This window comes from Neomonachus schauinslandi, chromosome 6, assembly GCF_002201575.2.
Source record: "Neomonachus schauinslandi chromosome 6, ASM220157v2, whole genome shotgun sequence".
Lineage (NCBI taxonomy): Eukaryota > Metazoa > Chordata > Mammalia > Carnivora > Phocidae > Neomonachus > Neomonachus schauinslandi.
This window is the reverse complement of record NC_058408.1, coordinates 24,571,563-24,592,885: the sequence shown is the minus strand read 5'-3', so window position 1 is coordinate 24,592,885 and position 21,323 is coordinate 24,571,563. Positions and strand designations below refer to the sequence as shown.

The window sequence follows — 21,323 nt, the reverse complement described above, 5'->3', positions numbered from 1 at the left end:
TCCCCTTCTGTTCTTGGCTCACTCTTAAAGGCAGCAGTCGGTGGGGGGGTCGGGGGGGGGCGGGGGTCCCATCGGCTGCCTTGGGCAGGGCATGGGTGGGTGCGGTGGGGTAAGCAGTAGGCTTTCTCATTCTGGCCAGGGCCCTGAGCATCAGCAGGGGGCTGAAGAGGTGGTTCTCCTTGCTGCTGAGATCGGCTGGCTCTAGAGATGCCAGGAGGGAGGCCGAGGAAGGAGACAGGAGGATGAGGGGGAGGGGAGGGAGGAGCTGCGGTCCTGGTGGACGTGCTCTCCTCTACCCGCCACTCCTCATGGCCCCAGGCTCATTCTTCTTCGGAGTCCGGGATGGCACGTGCTCTGGAGGCAGCGTGGGGGCTGGCTGGGCCCTCACAGGGCAGTCAGGGTCTCTGTGTGAAACATACTCCCAAACATTTCCTGTAAGGCCATGGAAGGACAGGGGAGGGGAAGGGAGAGCGTTAGACGTGTCGAGTTCACGGGGGCTGCAACCATGAGGTGACCCTACGAGGCCCTGGTCAGAGAGAGCTTCATGAGTAAGTGTGTGTGAGTGTGAATGTGTACGTGAACAGGGGAGAGGCGGGCTCAGCCTAAGAGGCGAACTGGTATGGAGGCAACAAGAGAAGATGCTTGGAATCTCCCTAGAATCACCTCTGGAAGGCTCTGTGACCTCCACATGTCCCTCCTCCTTTTCAGCTTCACTGTCTTTATTAGCTGACATGAGTGGGGAGATCAGACAAGCTGTAAAGTCCTTTCTTGCTCTGATAAGCTATTTGGGGGCCTAGCCAAGGTCTTTGGAATGTGCTGGAGATTCCACAGGAGCACAGTAATCAGCCTGCCAAATCTGTGTAGCCCTGGCTCTTTCCTAGTGTCTCCCACATGCCATCAGCCCTCCCAGAGACCCTGTCCGGAGGACATGGAACTCGAGCCCAAAAGGAATGCGAAGAGGTACAGAGTGAGATGTGATTCCCAGGCCCTAAGCCAGACTCCTCTCCAGCTAGTCATCTGGGTTTCCTGTAACTCAGGGCAGTGGGGTGGTTGCTAGTTTCCCTGTCAGGATGACAGGGCCCTGTGGGGATAGGGCATCTGTCTGTGGGCGATAACATTTGTACTCTTCGAATTCATCTGACCCTCCCGGAATGTAAGTTTCCTGAGGGCAGGGGCCTCACCGCTGTATGCCCACCCTGGAACTGTGCCAGGCAAGCAGTCCTCACGTCTGTTGAATTCATGAAGGAACACGTGAATCCCCCACGGAGCCTGGGAGGCGGACAGGGCCGGCTATCACCCACACCTCCCCTACTTTACAGTGATAGAAACTGGGGCCCCGTGTGTTATGTGTCCGTCCAAGATCATGTGTGGATGCGGCGCACAGTTAAGAATAGATGTCAGTTCTCAAGAACCTCATCCAGTGTCTCTCCCTTCCCCATGTGATGCCTCTCAGGGAATGAGCAGTAGGATCTGTTATTACAAGAGAGATGAGAGAGAAATGTTGTGGCCTTCAAGGTGACGGCTCTGGCTTGGCCGTGAGAGAGCCCCGTGAACACCTTGGGTTTGGGAGGGTCTCCTTCCTGCTCCTGGCCCCATACCCCCCATGCCCCCCGCCCGTCAGCTCACGTGCTCCAAGTCCCAGTAGCTGCGGCTGTCCTCTTCCAAATCGTATAAGGACACCTCTGGGTCCACTGGAGCCTGGAAGGGGGGAAAACAGGTGCAGGATGAGCTCCATGAGTGAATGACACAGTCTGGTGCAAATGTCAGCCTCCAGGTGGGCACCATGTTTTCTGCCACATGAGTCACCCTCTTGCTTCTTCCCTGCCCTCCCTCATCTACCTCACAAAATGTAGCATTGGGTGGCCTTCCCCCTTAGAGCAGAGGGGTGCATCTGGGGCTACCCTCCTCTGTGGACACCTTTGAGGCAGGGGAGGTTGGCCTAGCCGACAAGGACAATTGGCTGGCTTCCTGACCATGGGGAGTCCATTTCCCTTCTCTGGGAATCTGTTTCCTCATCTGTAAAAGGAGGATAATCAAACTCAATTTGCGGGGCTTTCTACCTCACCATGCCATCAAAAAGGGGTGTGTGAGTGTGTGTTTAATTTATATATATGAATATATTTTGTAATATGTAAATATAAATATATTCTATAACATAAATTATTTTAGATATATAACCATAGTAACTGGGCATCATTTGTGCAATAACAAATGGTGAGGATTCTTCTAGAATCTCCCTCTTTTTGCTCTGTGGACAAGGCTTGTGAGGCCAGAAAGCCTGTTGTTCCTGCACAGTTGCTCTAAGTGTGGAGGGGCCTTGTGTTTTCCTGGGCAGTCTTTTAGCACTTAGAACAGATGGCTTTACCTTCATCAGTCTCTTACAGCAAAGAGCAAATGGTTGCTCCAGCCAGAAAAGCCTTTCTTATGACCCAGGGCAGGGGAGGTTTTCTATATAAGGAGGTCTGGGGCACAGAGTCCTGGGAGGTCAAGGGCAGGGGCTGCTGAGCTGAGAGGGATCCTGGGAGTGGCGGTGGGGAGGAGGTGGCTGGAGAGGCCCAGGCAGGGACCCCAGTCAGTGGGGTGGAGTTTTTCTGCCTCCCCAGCTTTCTGGAGTCCTAAACAGTGTGATTTGTAGCTCATTTGCACACCACTTAGTGAGCTAGCAAATTAAATGTCAAGTAACTGAGACAAAACTTGGATCCAGACTCTTCATCCATCACCAGTCTGAAATCTCTAAGCTCCGCTATATTAAAACGGGCAGGCTTGGGCGCCTGGGTGGCTCAGTTGGTTGAGCAACTGCCTTCGGCTCAGGTCATGATCCTGGAGTCCCGGGATCGAGTCCCGCATCGGGCTCCCTGCTCAGCGGGGAGCCTGCTTCTCCCTCTGACCCTCCCCCCTCTCATGTACTCTCTCTCATTCTCGCTCTCTCAAATAAATAAATAAATCTTTAAAAAAAACCAAACGGGCAGGCTTACTCCCCTCCCTTTGCTCAAAGCCTCTTCTAGAATGAGTGAAGGAGGAGGGCAGGTAAACAATGCCAGAATACTGGGCATACTCTAATACGCTTTGAGTGTTTGTGGACCTGGAAATTAATATTAATAAAAGATATTACAGTATACAAAGTGCTTTCAAGCGACATAAGAGGCATAATTATCAGTCTTAAAACGGAAGCAAAAGAAAAACGCTGTGAGGTAGGTGATGTTAATTTAGGGTGCTCGTTCTACAGATAAGGAACTCTGTAATGGCGGTTTCAGAAAAGTGGAAGGATAGACTTGGTGTTGGAACCCAAAACTTCCCCTGGGTTCTTTCTCATGCCCCTGGTCCTGCCATTTCAGTGCCCCAGGGCCTTGGATTCCCAACGTGCCAGGACCTTACCCCTTGGAAGTCACGTCCTGGGGCCACCTCTCTGGCATTTGCCTGGGCAAAGAGGACAGCATCATGTATGCTGGGAAAGACATGGTTGCGCTCTAGACACCCATCTTCAAAGACACCGCCATGGCTGATGTCGTTGTACACCTGGGCTGGAAGGAGGAAAAAGCTTTCAGCAAGATAACAGCCATGTGGTCTGGAGCTGGGGGTGGAGGAAGGATGATGAGAGGGAAGGGAAGGAAGGAGAGAGAGGACAGAGCGTGGTGCTCTTTGGGGCATCCAAAGGCCAGGCCAAGGCATTGGCCTTGCAATATCAATTCTGGACAGCAGAGGGCAACGTGAGCTTGAGGATGCTGAACCTTCACCCAGGCAGAAGGAAGCAGTTTGATTCAGGGAGTCGGTACTTTGTGGGGATTGAGAGGGAAAGGCTGAAAACGTGCACGAGGAGGCTGCTGCCAATTCTACCCCTGGATGGTTCGTTCTTCCTCTTGTTTCTCTAGACCTTTCCCGCAGCCTCCAATGTGTGGCAGAGCCCTTACTTTACCAGATGCTAGAGATGAGTTCCTGAGGACTGTCCAGGGAGGGACGAGTCCACTGACGCTAACTGCCATTGCAGATTCTCCCTCTGAGCAGGTTCCACAGAGCTTGGGTCCTGCTCAGGCTAACTCTGAAGTTGGCTGGCCCCCAGCAGGGCTCTGGTTCTCTGCAGAAGTGGGGTGCATGTGCCCTCTCACAACCTGTTATATGTCTGTGTGTGCTTGCCGTGGGTCCCCGTCCCTGCACTCAGCATCCGCACCGATGATGTGAAAGTCTTCTGCCCTGTGGACATGCACCCTTTGGAGATTGTGTGTGTATAAAACTGTGTGCCTCTGTGCTCCCCAGATAGCTACAGTGTGTGTGAGTGTGCTTGATGCTCATTCATGGGCTTGCAAGCTTAGAGAAGATCCCCCAATTCATTCAATCAACCCCCTAATTTAACGTAAGTGGAAATTGATCCCTAGACATGAAGTGACTTGGCCAAGGATACAGGCAAATTAGTAGTGGGGCAAATTAGAATCCCTGCTGTCCTTTTTAGGCTCCATGCCCCCGCTCCCCCCTCACTCTGTTATTGAGACCCCTAGGGTATTTACACAATCTGGCCACAGTCTCTTCTGACTTGTGCTCGAAGCACTTATGAGCAGGTAGTAGTTGGGGGGAATTACTTGGGTGCTCCTCCCCTCCCCAACCCACCCCCAACCTTGGGCTCCTCTAAATGTCCTCCTTCTCTCACCGTGGATGTTCACCAAGAAGACCTTCACACCGATCTTCCCGTAGGTGGAGCTCAGCTAGAAGTGTTGGGGGGAAGGGTATTGGGATAGGGAGACAAAAGGAAAGGAATGTTCTGAGTGGGTCTCAAAAGTGATTCACAAAACGCACTTCAGAGGGGAAGCCAAACAAGTAAGCAACCCCAAGAGTCCTGGCAGCCAAAGATAAAAATAGCAGCAAAGCACACTGCTTCTCCCTGGAGTGTTGGCTGCCGGCTTTTCTGGAAAGCAGGACAGAAATGGGGCTTTGCCAATGAGGCGGGCACTTAAAGACACCGTGCCCCCTTCTTATGGGGTCAGATCTTTTCTCTCAATAGCTTAGATTTCCAGATTCCACCTCTTTCCCGACTTTGTGGCTTCAGGCAGAAGCTGCAGGGGAGGATGGAGACCTCCCTGGACTCCGGGTCCAGGCTAGGGAAGCAGGCTGAGCCCACGGCCGGGGATGCAGCCTTCTGGGCACCTGGCTGATGTCCTGTGTATGATACTCAGCCTACATGCTCTCTGTACACCTTGGGTTTTCCTGGACTGCCTTTCTGAGCCAGCTCTGAGGCTTGTTGATTCCCTACCATCGGAAGCGTTGCTGAAAAGGTATCAGATGGATGGATACCTTTATTCAAGTTGTCCCATGGACTGCCGATTTGGCCTGAGAATGTGGGGCACTAATATTATGTCTTCTTTTCTTCTCAGTTGACAGGAATTGACTGATGCTGGAGTGTCTGGGTGAGGGTGGGAAGGAACAGCAGACCGTGAACCAGGGCCAAGCTGGACTCTACTCAGAGGACCCTGGGGTGGGTTCCTGGTGGCCTGAGAAGGAATTTGGGATGGCCTCTGCTAGAGAGGGGTGCTAAGGCAGGTGGGACAGCGAATATCCCTCTGGTATTCCTTTCCAGCCACTCATCGTCGTGGGCTCGTCTGGGCCTGGGCAGAGAGCAGCCTATCCTGATCATGTCTGGGGGAAAGCTCCCTTTTGAGCTTCCTCTCTCAGCTTGTCAAAGTGAGGGCTCCAGAGAAAGGGAGTGTGGGAGAACAGGGGTGAGGGTGTTGGGGTGGAGGGCAGCCGGCACCCCCTCTACCTGGGGCCTCACCTTGCCCAGGGCTTTGATGCCCATCAAGTCCACAAAGCTGACCCCACTCATATCGAGGATGATGGTGTGGAAGGTGACAAAGGGTGGGACGCTGGCCAGCATGTCACTGGGCTCACTGGGGGTCTCAGCGGAGGCTGGTGGCTCGCAGTGGGCCTCTGGGGAGCTGTCAGGGCTGAAGGTGATGTAGGAGACACTGGCGCCGTTAGCAGGAGTCTGGTTGTTGTTGGGGTCAGTTGGGGAGGCATTCTCAAAGTCCTGCTGGAGTTCCTGCAGGGACACAGTCTGGGGTGGGGGGCGGTGCGGTTTGCAGGGAATCACCAAACTGAATCAGACTTTGCTATAGTTGAGGCAGGGGCAAGGAATGTGCAGGTGGGGGTCAATAACGTCAAGAACATAGAGGTGGTGAATACAAGCCCCCAGAACCCCACAGGGGAGGCATCTCCCAACGCCCTTTCCTCAGGCAGGGCCTGCATGCTCAGTCTCCCACCAACCAGACAAAGTTGGAGGACCCATCCAGGAGAGGCACAGAAGCCTTGGCCCACTCTGCTGTGGGAGAAAGTGTTTTGGGAAACAATTGTGCTCCTTTTTACATGTGTCCGTGCCTGCTTGCTTCTCCCCAGAACTCCCACCCCCACATCAAAGCTGGGTGGGCACCCCAGCAAATTCACTGCTGCTCACCATTTGGGGTTGTTCATAAGTCTATGGGCTATATTCTATCTTAGCCAGAAAATGAGGAGGGGCCATGGGAGCTCCATGGTTACCCCCAGGAGCTGGCGTCCCCTCACCTAAGGAGAAGACTGCCCAGAGACCTTATGTCTTTGTCTCAAAGGGTGCTGGGAGGTGGGGCCCCAGGGGGCAGGATCTGAGAGGGTAGGCTGTTCCTAGCGCCAGTTCACCTTGGTTTTCATAAACAGAGACTTCCTCTGCTGTGTGGGCATCAGCCTCCCCTTCTCCTGCTTCCTGAGGTATTTTTGCTTGGCCAGCAGTACTTTCTGGGGGTCCACACCCGTCTGCAGGGAGAGAAACAATAGCAGTTTGGACCTCCACCCTCTTTGGAGGTGGCCTGCCTCCCAGCCCCCTTTCTCCCATCTTCTGGTTACGCTCTGTTCAGCCCTTCTGGTCACCAGGGTTCTGAACCTTACCTTGGCAATGACCTTTTGCCTGAAGATCTCCGAGTTGGCAAAGTAGAGAGGGGAGCAGTAAGTGACAATCTTAACCCCCTCAATTTCCTGGACCTAGGACAGGGAGACTGAGCTCAGGTTGCAGAAATGTCTTTATTGGCTTTTTTTTTTTTTAACTCTCCTTTATTTGTGTGTGTTGGGGGGGGGGCAGAGCAAAAGAGGGAGGTCGTAGGTTTGGATTACTTACCCTACTATAGGTCTTGGGATTAACATAAATGTCAGTGTCCATGACCTGGGCCAAAGTGTAGCCATTTCGACTGGGTGAAAAGGGAAAAGAAAAAAATAAGAACATGCTAATAGTCAATGGGCCTGGAAGGATGCTGGGATGGGAGATGGGGCAGAAGCAGGGTGGGATGGGTCCCTTCCTCTTCCCCCGGCATGTTGTGTTGGTCTTTCTGCACTGGAGACACATTCCTGGTGGCCTGTGGCTGGGCTATGACTAGAAGGATGACAGGCGGGCCCTTGACATAGCTCCCAGCCTGGGGCTCAGCACAGAGAAGAGGTGGGGTATGCAAGGTGACAAGCTTAGGTGGCCCTGGTTCTTGGTTTTGAGTTCTCAAGAAGAAAAGACAGGGCTTCCCTCATCTAGAGCATCCTTCCTGCCCTGGCCTGAACCTCTTAACCTTTTTATAGGAAGGACACGGCATCTGTCCTCTGGCCTCAGGGGAGGGTCTCATTTGGTCCAGGGACTGGCAATGCCTTTGGACAGACTCAGGGTCTTACCCTCCTGTTCTCCTACTTTGGTGGGCCCCCAGCCCTCTGAGCCCATTAGGGCTTCCTCTGGGGATTTCAGGATATGGTGGTCAGTCGGCCCAGCCTGGGCGCGGGGGCCCCACTGCTGTGCCTTTGAGGCGGGGGACGCTGTACTTACAACTGAGTCTGGAAGACCACAACCAGGGCGGAGAAGGCGACGCCCACAGCCACCCCATATGGCAGGCTCAGGAAGAAGGAGGAGAGGAAGCTCACCACCCAGACGCACTGTGAGGAGAGAGATGTCAGAGCAGGCCTGGGGAGAAGGCTGCCTCTTTTGGGAGGTCTTCCTGGAATAGCCAAGGTCATTCTCTGTTTGTGCAACCTCAGACCCGCCCTCCACTTTTCATGGCATTTTTGCATTATCTTATGTATTGGTGCTCTGGGTATGCTTGCACATTTCCCCTAGGTTGAGTGTGGCGAGCAAGCTTGCTTGGTTTTTAGTAGACAACCCCAGCCCACACACAGGGAGGCAGCATGGCATACGCTGAGAGCATGTGGGTCAGATACACCTGGGTCCAAAGTTTCATTCTCCCACTTACTAGTGATGTGAGCCAAGTTGCCTGATCCACAAAAGGGGAGTAATGATACCTGTTTCATGAAAGGATTAAAGAGCAAAGGCACCTAAGGGTCCTAGCCTAGTGATGGGCACCCAGTGGTCACTCAACAAACATGAGCTCCCTTTCTCCATCTTCTCTGTGTATGCCCAACACATGCTCAGTGGTCTTCCCAGCCTGATGGCCTGGGGTCTGGTTTTGTGGGTGGAGGGCAGGATTGGATGCAGTTTGGATGGTTGCCCCCTTGATTGTCCTTTACAGTCTCCCAAATCCCTCTAAAGGAAACAATTTTGCCCACATCCTATAGAGAACTGTGAGGTTCAGATGGGAGCCCAAAGCACAATGTAAATATCAGGGACTATTGTCATGGTGGGATAAAAGCAGATCTTTGGGGTGGGAATTGGAACATTATTTCCCCCTATCCTCATCACTCACTGGGGGACCCCAGATGGACTGCTCACTTCTCTGGCTTTAAGGATCTTCCTCGGGTACCATGCAGGTAACCCCAGGAGACAGTACCACGCAGAAGTTTGCCGTCTAAGATTTGGGTTCCAGTCCCGACTCTACCACTTACTAACCCTGTGGCCTTTGACAAGTTACGTAACCTCTCTGAGCCTTGGTTTCATTATCCTTTTTTTTTTTTTTAAGATTTTATTTATTTATTCATGAGAGACAGAGAGAGAGAGAGAGGCAGAGGGAGAAGCAGGCTCCCAAGGAGCAGGGAGCCCGATGCGGGACTCGATCCCAGGACCCCGGGACCACGACCTGAGCCGAAGGCAGACGCTTAACCATCTGAGCCACCCAGGCGCCCCTTTTTTTTTTTTTTTAAGTTTAATGTATCTAAGTAATCTCTACACCCAACATGGGGCTTGAACTCACGACCCGGAGATCAAGAGTTGCATGCTCTTCTGACTGAGCCAGCCAGGCACCTCTTGGTTTCATAATCTTGAAAGGAGGTCAGTAAATCCTCTCTCATAAGTTATGGTGGAGCTTAAATGGGGATCATTGTCAGAGCTGTCAGTACCTGGTAGCCTTAATACTATTGTCCACACCGTGAGATGTGCTGGGACAGTGACTAATCATAACAATCAGTCATGTTTGCTGAGCGTTGCATGGCTGCAGGGTGCTTTCCCATGTGATCTCATTTAATCCTCATAACCAGTGGGTGATGAAGCCATGACTGTCATCCCCATTAGAGAGGAGGAAATAGCACTCCCTAGAAATCTGGCAATTTACTCAAGATCCTGGTATACTGGCTTTAGGTTCTAGAGTTTTTGTTATTGTTGTTTTTAAAAACTATTCCTTTTTGCTTTTTTTGGAACTACAGATCATAAAAATAATCATAGATAAGTTTTACTGAACCCAGGACACAATTCAGACAACATGCTCTTTACTTGTATTATCTCGTCTTCCTCATAAACAACCCTGGTGGGTGGGTAGAGAGTATAAGATACCCATTTCTCAGATGAGAAAGCCAAGGCTCAGAGAAGTTAAGGGACTTGCTTAGGGACTTGCTGGTTTAGGGCCAAGCCATAGAGCCAGTGAGCCATTGAGTTAGGATGCGGACATAGGATGTCTCACTCCAAAACCTGGGCTCTTAATAGCTTGTTCTTCAATGAGGGAGGAGCAGAGCAGAGGGATCACTGACAGAAAGAGCTGATAGGGCCACGGGGTTGGAGGAGGGGGCCAGGGGCCTGGAGGGATACCCAGAGGCCACCCAATACCTACACAGTCCAGCTTGCTCTTCTTCCACAGGTAGTAGGGGTCAGCGAGCTGCTTGAGGGAGTTCTTGAGGTTGACGGCTATCAGTGCTCCTAGCACAGACTGGGGAAGCAGAACGTTGTTCTTTCTCACCTGAGGTGTCCCCTTCTTCTTCCCCGTCCTATGCACCCCTGTCCCTGGTGTCCAGCAGGACAGAGCTGCAGTTTCAGAACATCTCTGCTGGCAGAGCCCCCAAATCTCCGCACTCCATCTTAGCACTGGAGAGTGCAGGCGCTAGGCCGTGTGGCCCATCCTGGCTCTTCCCCACCCCACCCCTCCCCTCTTCCCTCATCTCCAAACCACCTGGTGTCCAGGGCCTTCCTAGTCAGACACTCCTAAGCACTTGTAAACGCTGATGGGGGGATTGACCCTTAGGTCGGAAGGCTGCAGTTGGCGACCAGCCCTGCACTTGTGAGCTGTACCACCACAGATCACTTAGACTTTCTCAGCCCCAGTTTCCCTCACCTGTAAAATGAGGAAAGTAGAACCTGTGTTTTCGACTTCACAGGATGTGATTAGGACAAAGTGTGACCACGTGGGCACTTTGTAGAGGGTTACGCAACACTTGGGGATTGCTTGTACTGGAGTCTCCTGCTGGGCTCCGCTTTCCCACTGCGCTCTTACCTTGGGGAGAGGGTACAGATAGGACCCCAGGACCAGCATGGTGATCATCACGACCAGGGACACACACAGGCTTGCCACCTGTTCCGAGAAAGGGTTGGGAACAGGGCATAGGTGTGACATTCTCGCTCTTATTTCCAACAGATGCCTTTGGTGGTGTAGAGACCGATGAGGGAAGAGGAAGTTTGGAGAAGCAGCTGGCCTGGCTTGCAGGGGCCCTGGCTTCTCTGGGGCAACTGTTTCCTTCCCCTCTCCCCTCTTCGCCCCACTCCCCTGGTGCAACGCTCACCTGGGATTTTCCTCCAGCTCCATCCACAGCCAGAGTGACAGAGAGAGCACAGCAAATGACGTGGATTTTAAAGAAGGAGCCAAAGAAGTTGCTGCAGCCCAGGGCGATCATCTCCTGTGAGGACAGGGGCAGGATCGGAGGCTGGGGCGGCGGCAGGGGAGTGGACGGGGGGTGGGCGGCGGGTATAGACCAAACGTAGTCATCCATGCAAGCTTGATCTTGGGCCTCGGACTTGAGAATGACCCTGCTGCTAGAAAAGCCAGACACTCCCGACCAAGCAAAGTCAGCCTCCCATGGTCAGAGCCCCTCCTCCTCACCGGCAGGCACCTTCCTCACTGCAGCCCAGAGAGCCACGGTACACCTGTGGGACCCGGCCTGTCCTGCTGGGCCTTGCTGGCAGTGGCTGGACCTACCTGGTTAGAATCCACGTCATAGCCGTGCTTGCTGGCCAGCGTCCGGCCCATGGCCAGGTTGATGACGTAGCCCACGATGGCCAGTGAGAAGGCAGTGCCCATCATGTCCTTCCACTGGGAAACCACAGGCAACACAGGACTGGGGAACCTGCCAGGGAGCCAGAGAGGAGGCAGGGCCCAGACGTGTGAGAAGAGGGAGGGCGAGTCCTTCCTCAACCCGCAGGGACCAGCAAGGCCCCACCATGTGCCAGGTCTACGTCCTCAGTATGACGCCGTGGGGCAGCCACCGTTACTCCCATCGACAAAGCAGAAACCAAGACGTAGAACCTCACTCGTCCGAGGTCCCAGAGCCAGTAAGGGGTGGGGGCCCCGTGTGTTCACGCCCAGGTTCTGGACTCTATGCTCATCTGTCCACAGATCCACAGCCACCACCACTCCCTGCCCTCTCCCCCTCCACCCTCCACTCCTGCCCTGTGGCACAAACACCGCCCTTCCCCTCCCAGGGCCCAGCGTGGTGCCTGGCATAGAGTGGATGCTCCATATGTGTTGTTTTGATGCTAATAGTTTCCTTTCCACATGGAGGAAAAGAGCCAACGCATTAGAGCCGGCAAAGAGCCGGCAAAGGGCTGATCAGAGAGGCTTTGCTTTAGCAGCATCCAGTAAATGAGACTTTTGGGGTGTGTGTGTGGTAGTTAAGATTCACTGTTCATAACACATCTAGCATTGGCTGATTGTATGGCTCTCTTCCGTAATAAAGTAACAGAAACCATTCCCATTCGGTCGGTGTCCCAGAGTCTACAATCCTCTTTCATAGAGGTCATCTCATCTGGGTCTCTGAGCCCAGGCCTTCATGGAGGGGTGTTGGTAGGGGGTGGGCAGGCTTCTTGACCACCCAGACTCACCCATGTTGGATCTCTCCCACGATCTGCATGTGATACTTTTGGGGCATCTTACAGCCCCCAGAGATAGCTGTTGCCACCACCACCTGTAAGCCCCAAAATGGAGAATGGGGATTGGCAGGGGTCTCTTCCAAGCCTCCCTCTTCTCTGGGGACCCCAAATCCCATTCCCCTGCCTCCTCGAAGGGGAACAACCCAAGAAGCAGGAAGAGTGGGAGCCATGTACAGAGGGATGGAATGGATTCACCCAACCCCCTATTCTACTGGCTGCCAGTGGAGGGGGAGGTAAAAGTGGGTAGGGGCTCCCTTGGCTTTGGCTGGAGCTGAATCCCATTTCTCATGGCCTCTCCAGCCTGGCCCCCAACACCCCAGCCCAGGGCAGGGTCCTTACCACAATCATCTCCGTAGGGATGGGGAAGCGGATCCTGTGCATGTAACGAGCATTGAGTTCCTTCACCAGCACGAGGAAGACGCCACTGATGAGGGCGAAGATGAGCGAGGCGATGTTGGTGTGGGGGAGGTTTTTGCAAATGTCAATGAAGGTCTGGTGGAGAGAGCATCATGCTCATGGGCTCCCACCTCTTCTTCCCATACTATCCCCACCCTTGGGTGTCTAACCCCGTGGAAGGATGTCATCAATTCAAATGGAGGCACACCAAAGCCGAATTCAGACCCTGGTCACCCACAGCACCCCATCTCCCACTTCCCTCTCCCAAAGGGCATGCTGGGAGCTCATGCCGGGATGGGAATGCTGATTCTCTTCCTCTTTCTCTAGAAAGAATTCAAGCTCAAGAAGGAGGGTTGGAGGGCGCCTGGGTGGCTCAGTTGGTTGAGCGACTGCCTTCGGCTCAGGTCATGATCCTGGAGTCCCTGGATCGAGTCCCGCATCGGGCTCCCTGCTCGGCAGGGAGTCTGCTTCTCCCTCTGACCCTCCCCCCTCTCATGTGCTCTCTCTCAAATAAATAAATAAAAATCTTTAAAAAAAAAAAAAAAGAAGAAGGAGGGTTGGAGATAGACATAAGGAAGGACTTCCCAGGCAAGGAGGGGTTGAGGCACTACACTGGGGAACTGATGGAGAGTGCACAGCTCCTTTTCAGCAGGGATTAACCATAGAGAACCTCAGTGAGCCCTCAAAGTCATGTGTTTCGCCCTCCCTCCCAAAGTGGGAACCCCCTGAAAATCCTCTCTGAACCATGGGTCAACCAGCCCTTGCTTGCGAACATCTTGTAAGGAGGAGCTCACAACTTCTTCAAACAGTAACCCCGGCTCTGTGCCTGCTTGAGCCCCTCCCCATCTGCAGGGGTGTGCTCCTAGACTCACGAAAACAATGGACCCCGGGCCTGCGTAGGAAGGGATGGTCAGTCCAAAGATGTACTTGAGCACCGAGATCAGGATCTGCAGGCCGGCTGCTGTCATGAAGCCCCGGATGAAGGACTCGGAGAGGTAGATGGCCACAAAGCCGAACTGCACGAAGCCCAGGCCCATCTGAGACGAGAGAGGTGGGGGAGGGGGGACGACCGAGAAGGGTCAGTGGTGCCCACACCTGCCAGACCCAAGCCCAGGCTGGAACTCCATGCAGCAGCCCCAGGGAAATGAGCCCTTTGTGACTGGCCCTCTACTGTGCCAGCCGACCCCGAGTCTGCTCTGGGGCGTGGGCTTCTTTGTCTCTTCCTCTCTCTGGCCTCAGTTTTCTTATCTGAGAAATAAGCCGGGTCCTCCCCCAGTGTTTCCTCTCTCAGTAGATGACACCACCATCCACCCAGTGGGCTAACCAAAAACTTGGGGGTCATCCTCCTTCACCCGCACATCCAGCCTACCGCCAAGCCCTTTAACGCCCCTGGCCAAATGTTCCGTAAGTTTGCCCCATGGGGGGAGGGGACCCTCTCTGTGGCCACCACCCTGGTCTAGGCCCTCGTGAGTCTTGCCCGGGCCTCTGCAGTTTCCTGACAGGCCCCCTGCTTTGATTCTTCTAATCCACCTCCCACCTCTCTTCTCTATGGCCTGAATGATCCTTATAAACTGCTAATCCGACCCAAAGGTGCTGCGTAGGGGACAGACCTCAGCCTTCATAGTCTAGCCTCTGCCTACGTTTCCCTCTGGCCCATCCCCCAAAAGCCTCCTGCTGTCCAACGCCAAACTTCTTGCCTTGTCATTCCCTGGTCAGTTCATACTCTCAGGCCTCACACTTTGGGGTGCATTCCCTCTGCCTGGACTGTCCTTCTGTGCCTCATTCATTTGGTTCCTGGCCAACCTCTACTCATCCTTTAAGATGCAGGTCAAATGTCACCTCCTCTCTGAGGCGAGGCCTTCCCTGACTCTCTGCCATTTGAACATAGCTCTATTATGCGGCTTATCTCATGGCCTACAAGTTTATCTGTTGACATGGCTACTTCCTCTGCTGGGCTGGGAGCTCCTGGGGAACCGGGCCTCTTCTCTGCTTATCTTTCTCCTAAGGCCCAGCTCCTGGCTCAGCAAAGCAACCAGAAACATTAACTGAATGAATGGACGAATTAAAGGTGTCTTCTGAGGTTGCTTCCTGCTTTTGTGTTCCACCACGCAGTGTTTCCCTTCATAAAACCTAGCAGAGGGGCGCCTGGGTGGCTCAGTCATGAAGCGTCTGCCTTCGGCTCTGGTCCTGAACTCAGGGTCCTGGGATCGAGCCCCGTGTCAGGCTCCCTGCTCAGTGGGGAGTCTGCTTCTCCCTCTCCCTCTGCTCCTTCCCCTGCTCGTGCTCTCTCTCTATTTCTTAAATAAATAATATCTTAAAACAAAAAATAACCCTCCCCCCCAACCCCAGCAGAGGCCTTTGCAGTTAGTGCAATCGATGTGGTGCAGGTGAGCCTGTGACTTGGCGCAGAGGAGGCCGGTGGGGGATAAATAAGGGATGTCAGAGAAATAGGAGGACCATGCTGGCAGAGGGATGGGCATTGGAGAGGGTGGTGGAGAGAGAGCGTGAGCCTTCCAGACAGTCTGGGACTCAGGGCAATTTTGCCAGGTGCAGATGCTGGTCTTACGCACCTACTGGAGGTGGGTGAGGAGAGACACCAATTTTTCGAGGTCTTTTGTGGCCCCGGAATGGGGAAGTGGGAGGAGGTAGAGCCCTGAATCAGCTTTAGTGTCAAAACTGGGGTTTGGAGGCAGGGGCAGGACGGAAAGATGCTCTCCTGAGGCTGGGCCCTCGGCAGGGACGTGGCCGTCTCCTCACCTGGATGATGGCAGTCAGGCAGGCCAGCGTTGCTGACACGTGCAGCCTCTCGGCCTCCATGGCCGCCGTGTCCACGTAACTCTTGTTGGTGGCATTGTTGAAGACCCAGAATTTCGACTCTGGGGCCAGCTGCAGACAGATGTTACCCACCAGGATGCTGATAACCGCAAAGGTACCTGCAGTGCCCCCCCAGCCGGCAAGAGTCAGAGGTTTGGACCGCATCCCTGGACAACAGAAAGGGGCCCAGGAGAGCTTCCCTGCCCCCAGAGGGACGGGTCCCCACACCTCCAACGTTCCTCTCCAGCAAAACAACAACCGCTCACACGTCACCAGGACCTATACTTTCAAGGTGCTTTCACCTCGGCTGTTAGTATTTCGCTGGGCGTATGAAGAAATGAGCTTGGAAACGCAAGCAGTGCCTGACCCAGAAATAGGCCTTGTGACCAGGCGCCTTCTCTCCATGTCACTTAGCACCAGAGAGCTCCAAGTGTCCCTGCCGGGACCAGCCTGAGAGTGACTTGGTAGTTTCTCACGTCTGTTCGGCACTTTAGGGCACATAGTATATCCTGTTCTACCGAGTCCTCCCCACATTCCAGGGAGGGAGACAGAACAGGGAGCGCTAACCGAGTTCACGGCAGCTATGTGGTTTCTCTAAGGCCACAGGGGACCTGAGACTGACGCTCACAGTGACAGTCCCTTCGGGACCAACGGCACCTACTCTAGGAGGATGCGGATGGAAAACACCCGAAGCCCCTCTGCCACGCCACCTGTCCTTGGGGTCCAGGCCACCTTGCCTGCTGGGAGGGGTGAGGCCTTACCTGGCACCATCTGGTGTATACCCCCCAGGAAGAAGTAGGTGAGGAGGGGGAAGAAGGAGGAGTAGAGGCCGTTGACGGCAGGAAGGTTGGCCAGCAGAGCAAACGCCATGCCTACAAAGGAAAAAGAGATTGCAGGCTCAGGGGCATGGCTGGGTTATGGAGGCCATGGGGGACCGGGAGAAGAGGAGGGGGAGCAGCAGGTCAAGCCTACCTAGGGCACCGACCCCTCACCTTGTGGGACCTGGATGGATCCCCCACTGAGTCCGCCCAGCAGGTCGGGGATGATGTAGTCTTTGACCTTGTACTTGGGGAGCCAGGAGAGCACGGGGAGCAGCCCAAACACCACAGCTTTGATCTTGGCCGAGGAGCATCTGGAGGGGAAGAGGTCAGGCTTCCAGTCGGCATGGCGTGATTTGGACACTCCGAGTTGGGGAGGGCTTTTAAGATCCCGTTCCTGGTCATTCATTCATTCACTCACTCATTCATTCGGAATTCATTCAGAATTCAGTGAGCACCCACACCATGCAATATGCTGGGGACACCGAGAAGAAAATGCAGGGGCTTTCTTTAGAGCGCCATCCACATGCCCTGGGCTTTAGCTGGGCATCTTCTGGAGCTGGCTGCTCATCGGGGACGTCCACAAGACTTGGTGTAAAGGCATGGATTTGTGGCCACTTAGCCTTCCGAGCTGCGGGATCCAGCCCCTATCTCAGATGGTCTGTCTCCAGTCTGACGGAACACAGGCCAGGGCACCCAGGTCTGGGCTCCTGCATCTTGGTGTACACAGTGGGTTGAAATTACTTGCTTTTCATCTTTTGCTCTCACTGGACAGCAAACCCCACCATGGCCCAAAGTCTGGCTCTCTTGTTCATCTAGTATACCTTGTACATTGTATTGGGGTGCTGAGTAAATATTTGTTGTGTAAATGAATGCATGAATGAGTGAAAGCGTGGGCTGGTATTGAAACTCAGTCAGAGTAGGGGCTGCCGCCATCTTTGTTAGCATTGCCCCCCAAAGAAGGCTCCCTCGTCCCTGCAGGGTATGCCTCGGCAGACCCCCTGTCCTTCGTGTGTGCTGACTCCAGTGCTAGCGTTCTTCCTACTGCTAATTCACCGGGGGGCGGAAAGAATGGGGGAGCTGTTCGTTTGTCGTTGCAGGGTGGGGAAAGTTGATTCTTTCCCTCTTTGTTGAACACCTGGAGGACTTTTCATAGAAACTCAGGAGTGGGAGGAACAAGGGCCTACGGACGCAATGGTGACAGCTCGTGGATTGATGACTGGAAGGGGTGGGAGGCATTTGCTTTTCTTCTCCCAGTTGAGGGAACTCAGATACTCGGGGCCCATTTGGTGACTCACTGGCCTGCTCTGATTAGGCCTCCTTTCCTTCCCAGCACCAATTCCTGCTCTTGGCTGTTGTTCAACAATAGTTTCCCTGATCCTGAGTCCCCTGGATGGCACCCAAGACTGAAATCAACACAGATAATGCTTTGCGCCCTGCGTAGAGCCTGGACAGATTTTCTGTCCCAACCACCACTCTGGGAAGGGCATCACCATCAACATCCTCCGGGGGCAGATGGGTGCCTCTCCCATCCTTGGGATGGTGGACAGGGTATTGGACTGGTGGCAAATAGCTTAAAACATCTCTTAAGATTTGTCCTAAGGGAGAACCAGCCCTGCAGGAACTTGCTCAGGTTCATTTGTGGCAGGGAAAACTGGACTCACAAATAGACAGCTGACTGGGGGACGACACGCAACTCCCCCGAGGGCTCATACCTGCCGGGCCTAACTGGCAAGCCTGCTGTATGTCGGGCAAGGCAATCTGAAGCCCAAGAGAAGGACTGGAAACAGATGCCAAACACCTACACAGAGGCTTCAGAGGCCAAGAGGGAAGTGGACAGAGGGATTAGTTTTCTAGCCATTCATTCATTCATTCATTGAACAAATACTTATTGGAGAACCTTCTGGGTGTCCGGCAGCACTGTTTAAGGCTCAACACCAGCCTCGTGGGAATTGTTCGTTCCCTCCATCACTTTAGAGTTTTAACCTATAATCTTTTCGGCCAACAGCAGATACCCTCAGCCCTCCAGCACAGAAACAACCCAAACTTCCCAGCTTAGTTTGGGAGCTAAGGCTGGCAGAGCCCACCTGTCCGAGGAGCACAGCGGTGGGTATGGTGCCGGGACACTGAACCCCCAAGGCTTTGGCTGTAGCCTGGCAGAAATGGAGCCTCCCAGGAGAAGCAGGGTTGGACCAGGGTTTGTAGGGAAGACTCAAATGGGTGATTCCCCCCAGCCTAAACCAGTTCCACCTGCATTGCCACTTCAGCCATTGCCAGTGACCTCAATCCAGGTAACTGAATCAGCTGTTTCCCCAGAGGCGTGAGGAAGAGTAAGCCAGCCCACAGCCAGGACTGAGCAAGGTCTGTCAGGAGTATAGGAAGGGGGAAGGTGAAGCTCACAGCCTCGGGTTTCTGCAGGATGAGCAGAGATCATCTCATGAAGCCCCCTCGTTGGAGGTGAGGTTCTGCTACCCACCAGCACAGTCCCAGAGATCTGAGAATGGAAAGAGCCCCGGGGGTCTGGCAGGACCATATCCTGGTAGGTACCCTTTAGGAAAGCCCAGGAAGTTAGGGGCTGCCTTTGGGCATTCTCTGGATCAGGAGAAGGAAGGAACATCTAGGAGGGAAAGAGGACAAAGGACACAGAGTGGTGGTGGCTTCAGATTTTTCTCGATCAGGAGGGAACAGGACTTTAAAGGAAGGGCTCTGACACTCCCACCCGGTTGTAGGATCTTAAAATCAGGGCTCTGAACCTCCCCTCCCCAGGGCTTCCCCAAGCCCCGTCTGAGCCATACCAGCAAGGAGCCATACCCCGGTGCAGACAAGATTTTTGTGGGGAGCAGAGGAAAGAGGTGTCTGGGCTCTGGGCCATGTTACCTGAAGGCATTGCGGAGTTTCTCTCCCAGTGGGTATGTCCGGTCCTTCTTCTCAAACTCATCATCAAAGAGGGTGAGAGAGTATGCGGGTCTGTCTACCACGTAGCGGGGCCTGGGCTGGCTCATGTCTGGGGCATTGGCAAGCTTTGGGAGAGGCAGAGGAGGGGAAGATGAAGGGCATCCCTCACCAGCGCCAGGTCTCTCTAGCTCTGGCCACAGCAGGGTTTTATTCTGGTTTTCCCCGCCCCCACCCAGCCAGGTGCCTCCCTTCCCGCTTTCAGGTCTTTCCACCAGACTCACTTCTTTTGGTGGCCTTCCTTCCCAGGCACTGATGATACACACACTTGCCCTGGCTGTTTTGCTTGGCGCCCAGCGTGTGGCCGGCACGCCACACGTGTGACGTCACTGTTACCCCCGCCGAACACCAGGCAAAGAGGAGGTGGGAATGCAAGGGCAGGAGACGTCACAGCCGGAGATCAGCCTGTGGGTCCTGTCCCCCGCCCTCAACCCTGGCCCCTGGTGCCCCCACAAGCCCCTTCGCCCTCCCCAGACCTCAGTTTCCCCAGCAGAAAGGCTCGTAGCATTCAGCAAGTCAGCTTGGAAGAAATAGAGAAAACGGCCTGCCCGGAGGCAGGGGGATGGCTGAGGTGACCTCAGAAAGACCCTGCTTGAAAGAGACACCTAGGACTTCACTAACAGGTTTTCCCAGGGGCATAATGGTGCGTTTGGGGAAGTCAGGATGGTCTGAACCAGCTGGCTCTCCCACGGCTTCCTGTGTCTAACCTTTCCCCCACCCTTGTGTACTGGTGTTTCTCTCCTCCTTGCTTTTTGCGCAACCTTGCTGATGTTCCAGGAGCTGAACAGGGCAGAGCTGAGTGCCAGGGCCCCTGAGGCCCAGAGGAGCTCCCTGTGGGAACCATCCCCCCTTCCTCCTACAATGACCGACTGGTCCCTCCTCCTGTCCCCTGCTCCTGGCAGCTGGGAGAAACCCCTGGGAGGACCTTGGAGGAAGGAGGGAGAGGGAGGAGGTGGGGCAGGTTTGAAGGAAGGAGGTGGGGAGTGTGGGTGGCCATGGCAGTTTGGCAAAAGATTTGAGATGGGGTTGAAAGTGAGAAATCACTCGGGGGTCTAGGGATGCCCCTTGGCTTCCTACGGGAGAACCTGGGTGCATGGGGGTTATTGGAGGGGAGCAGGCCGGTGGATGCCTTTTGTGGAAGAGAACATGGCAGAGAGATGGAAAGTACATTAACTAAGGGTCCAGAAACCTGGCTTCTGGTCCTGGCTTTACTGGTGAGGGAACAAACAACATCACCCCTCTGAGTCTCGGATTCCTAGTCCGTAAAATGGGAGTAACATATCTATCTCACAGGGTTGTGAGCATCAGATGAGTTATGGGCAAGAAATATTTAAAATGTACAAAATGTATTTTAAAATGTTTAAAATGTACAAAAAATGTTTTTTAAAAAAGATTTAAAATGTACAAAAAATTAGGCAAATGTGAGTTGCTATTATCGGTAGGATTGTACCCAAGCTGATGAAGTTTGGGCTGGTGCATTCCATTCATTTGGTCATGGGACCCCGAGGCCCATCAGAACCTATAAGCAGGGGCGCCTGGGTGGCTCAGTCGGTTAAGCATCTGCCTTCAACTCAGGTCATGATCCCGGGGTTCTGGGATCGAGCCCCACATTGGGCTTCCTGCTCAGCGGGGAGCCTGCTTCTCCCTCTCTCTCTCCCCATCCCCTCTGCTCATGCTCTCTCTCTCTCTTTCTCTCTCTCTCTCTCAAATAAATAAAGAAAATCTTAAAAGAAAAGAACCTATAAGCAAGGGCTGGATGCCTGGCAAACCCCCAGGGTGATATCCAACTGGGAAGGGGCAGGAATTTGAACCTGCCCACAGCGCCTATGCCCAGCCCCTTGCCAGGCACTTCGTACGTACTCACCAAATGTTTGTGGACTGAATCCATAAATGGTGTTTTGGACAAGACATGGGCAGAAATGAGTAAGAGCAATGGCATGGGAGACATTTCAGTGGGAGAAGTGCGAGACAGAGTGACGTAAGGAAAACCAGCACATGTGTTAGAGCCAGAATGATCTGGGTTCAAAGATTCAGTTTCTTCCTGTGGAAAGAGCCAAGATGTC

The 21,323-nt window shown here is 53.8% G+C and overlaps 1 protein-coding gene across 1 annotated transcript; it reads right to left on the bottom strand.

Moving 5' to 3' along the window:
* Positions 1 to 270: 270 nt before the first annotated feature.
* SLC26A9 (solute carrier family 26 member 9) lies at positions 271 to 19,361 on the bottom strand. Its single transcript, XM_021686624.2, has 20 exons — positions 19,186 to 19,361; positions 16,483 to 16,622; positions 16,252 to 16,362; positions 15,434 to 15,609; positions 13,549 to 13,713; positions 12,620 to 12,772; positions 12,233 to 12,315; positions 11,331 to 11,478; positions 10,918 to 11,031; positions 10,632 to 10,709; positions 9,975 to 10,070; positions 7,811 to 7,917; positions 7,127 to 7,196; positions 6,901 to 6,993; positions 6,655 to 6,768; positions 5,759 to 6,040; positions 4,640 to 4,694; positions 3,376 to 3,521; positions 1,627 to 1,698; positions 271 to 432 (listed from the first exon to the last, which is right to left on the bottom strand). The coding sequence occupies exons 1-20, from the start codon at positions 19,308 to 19,310 to the stop codon at positions 385 to 387; spliced, it is 2,376 nt and encodes a 791-aa protein (XP_021542299.1). The 5' UTR covers positions 19,311 to 19,361; the 3' UTR covers positions 271 to 384.
* Between the last annotated feature and the right edge of the window lie 1,962 nt (positions 19,362 to 21,323).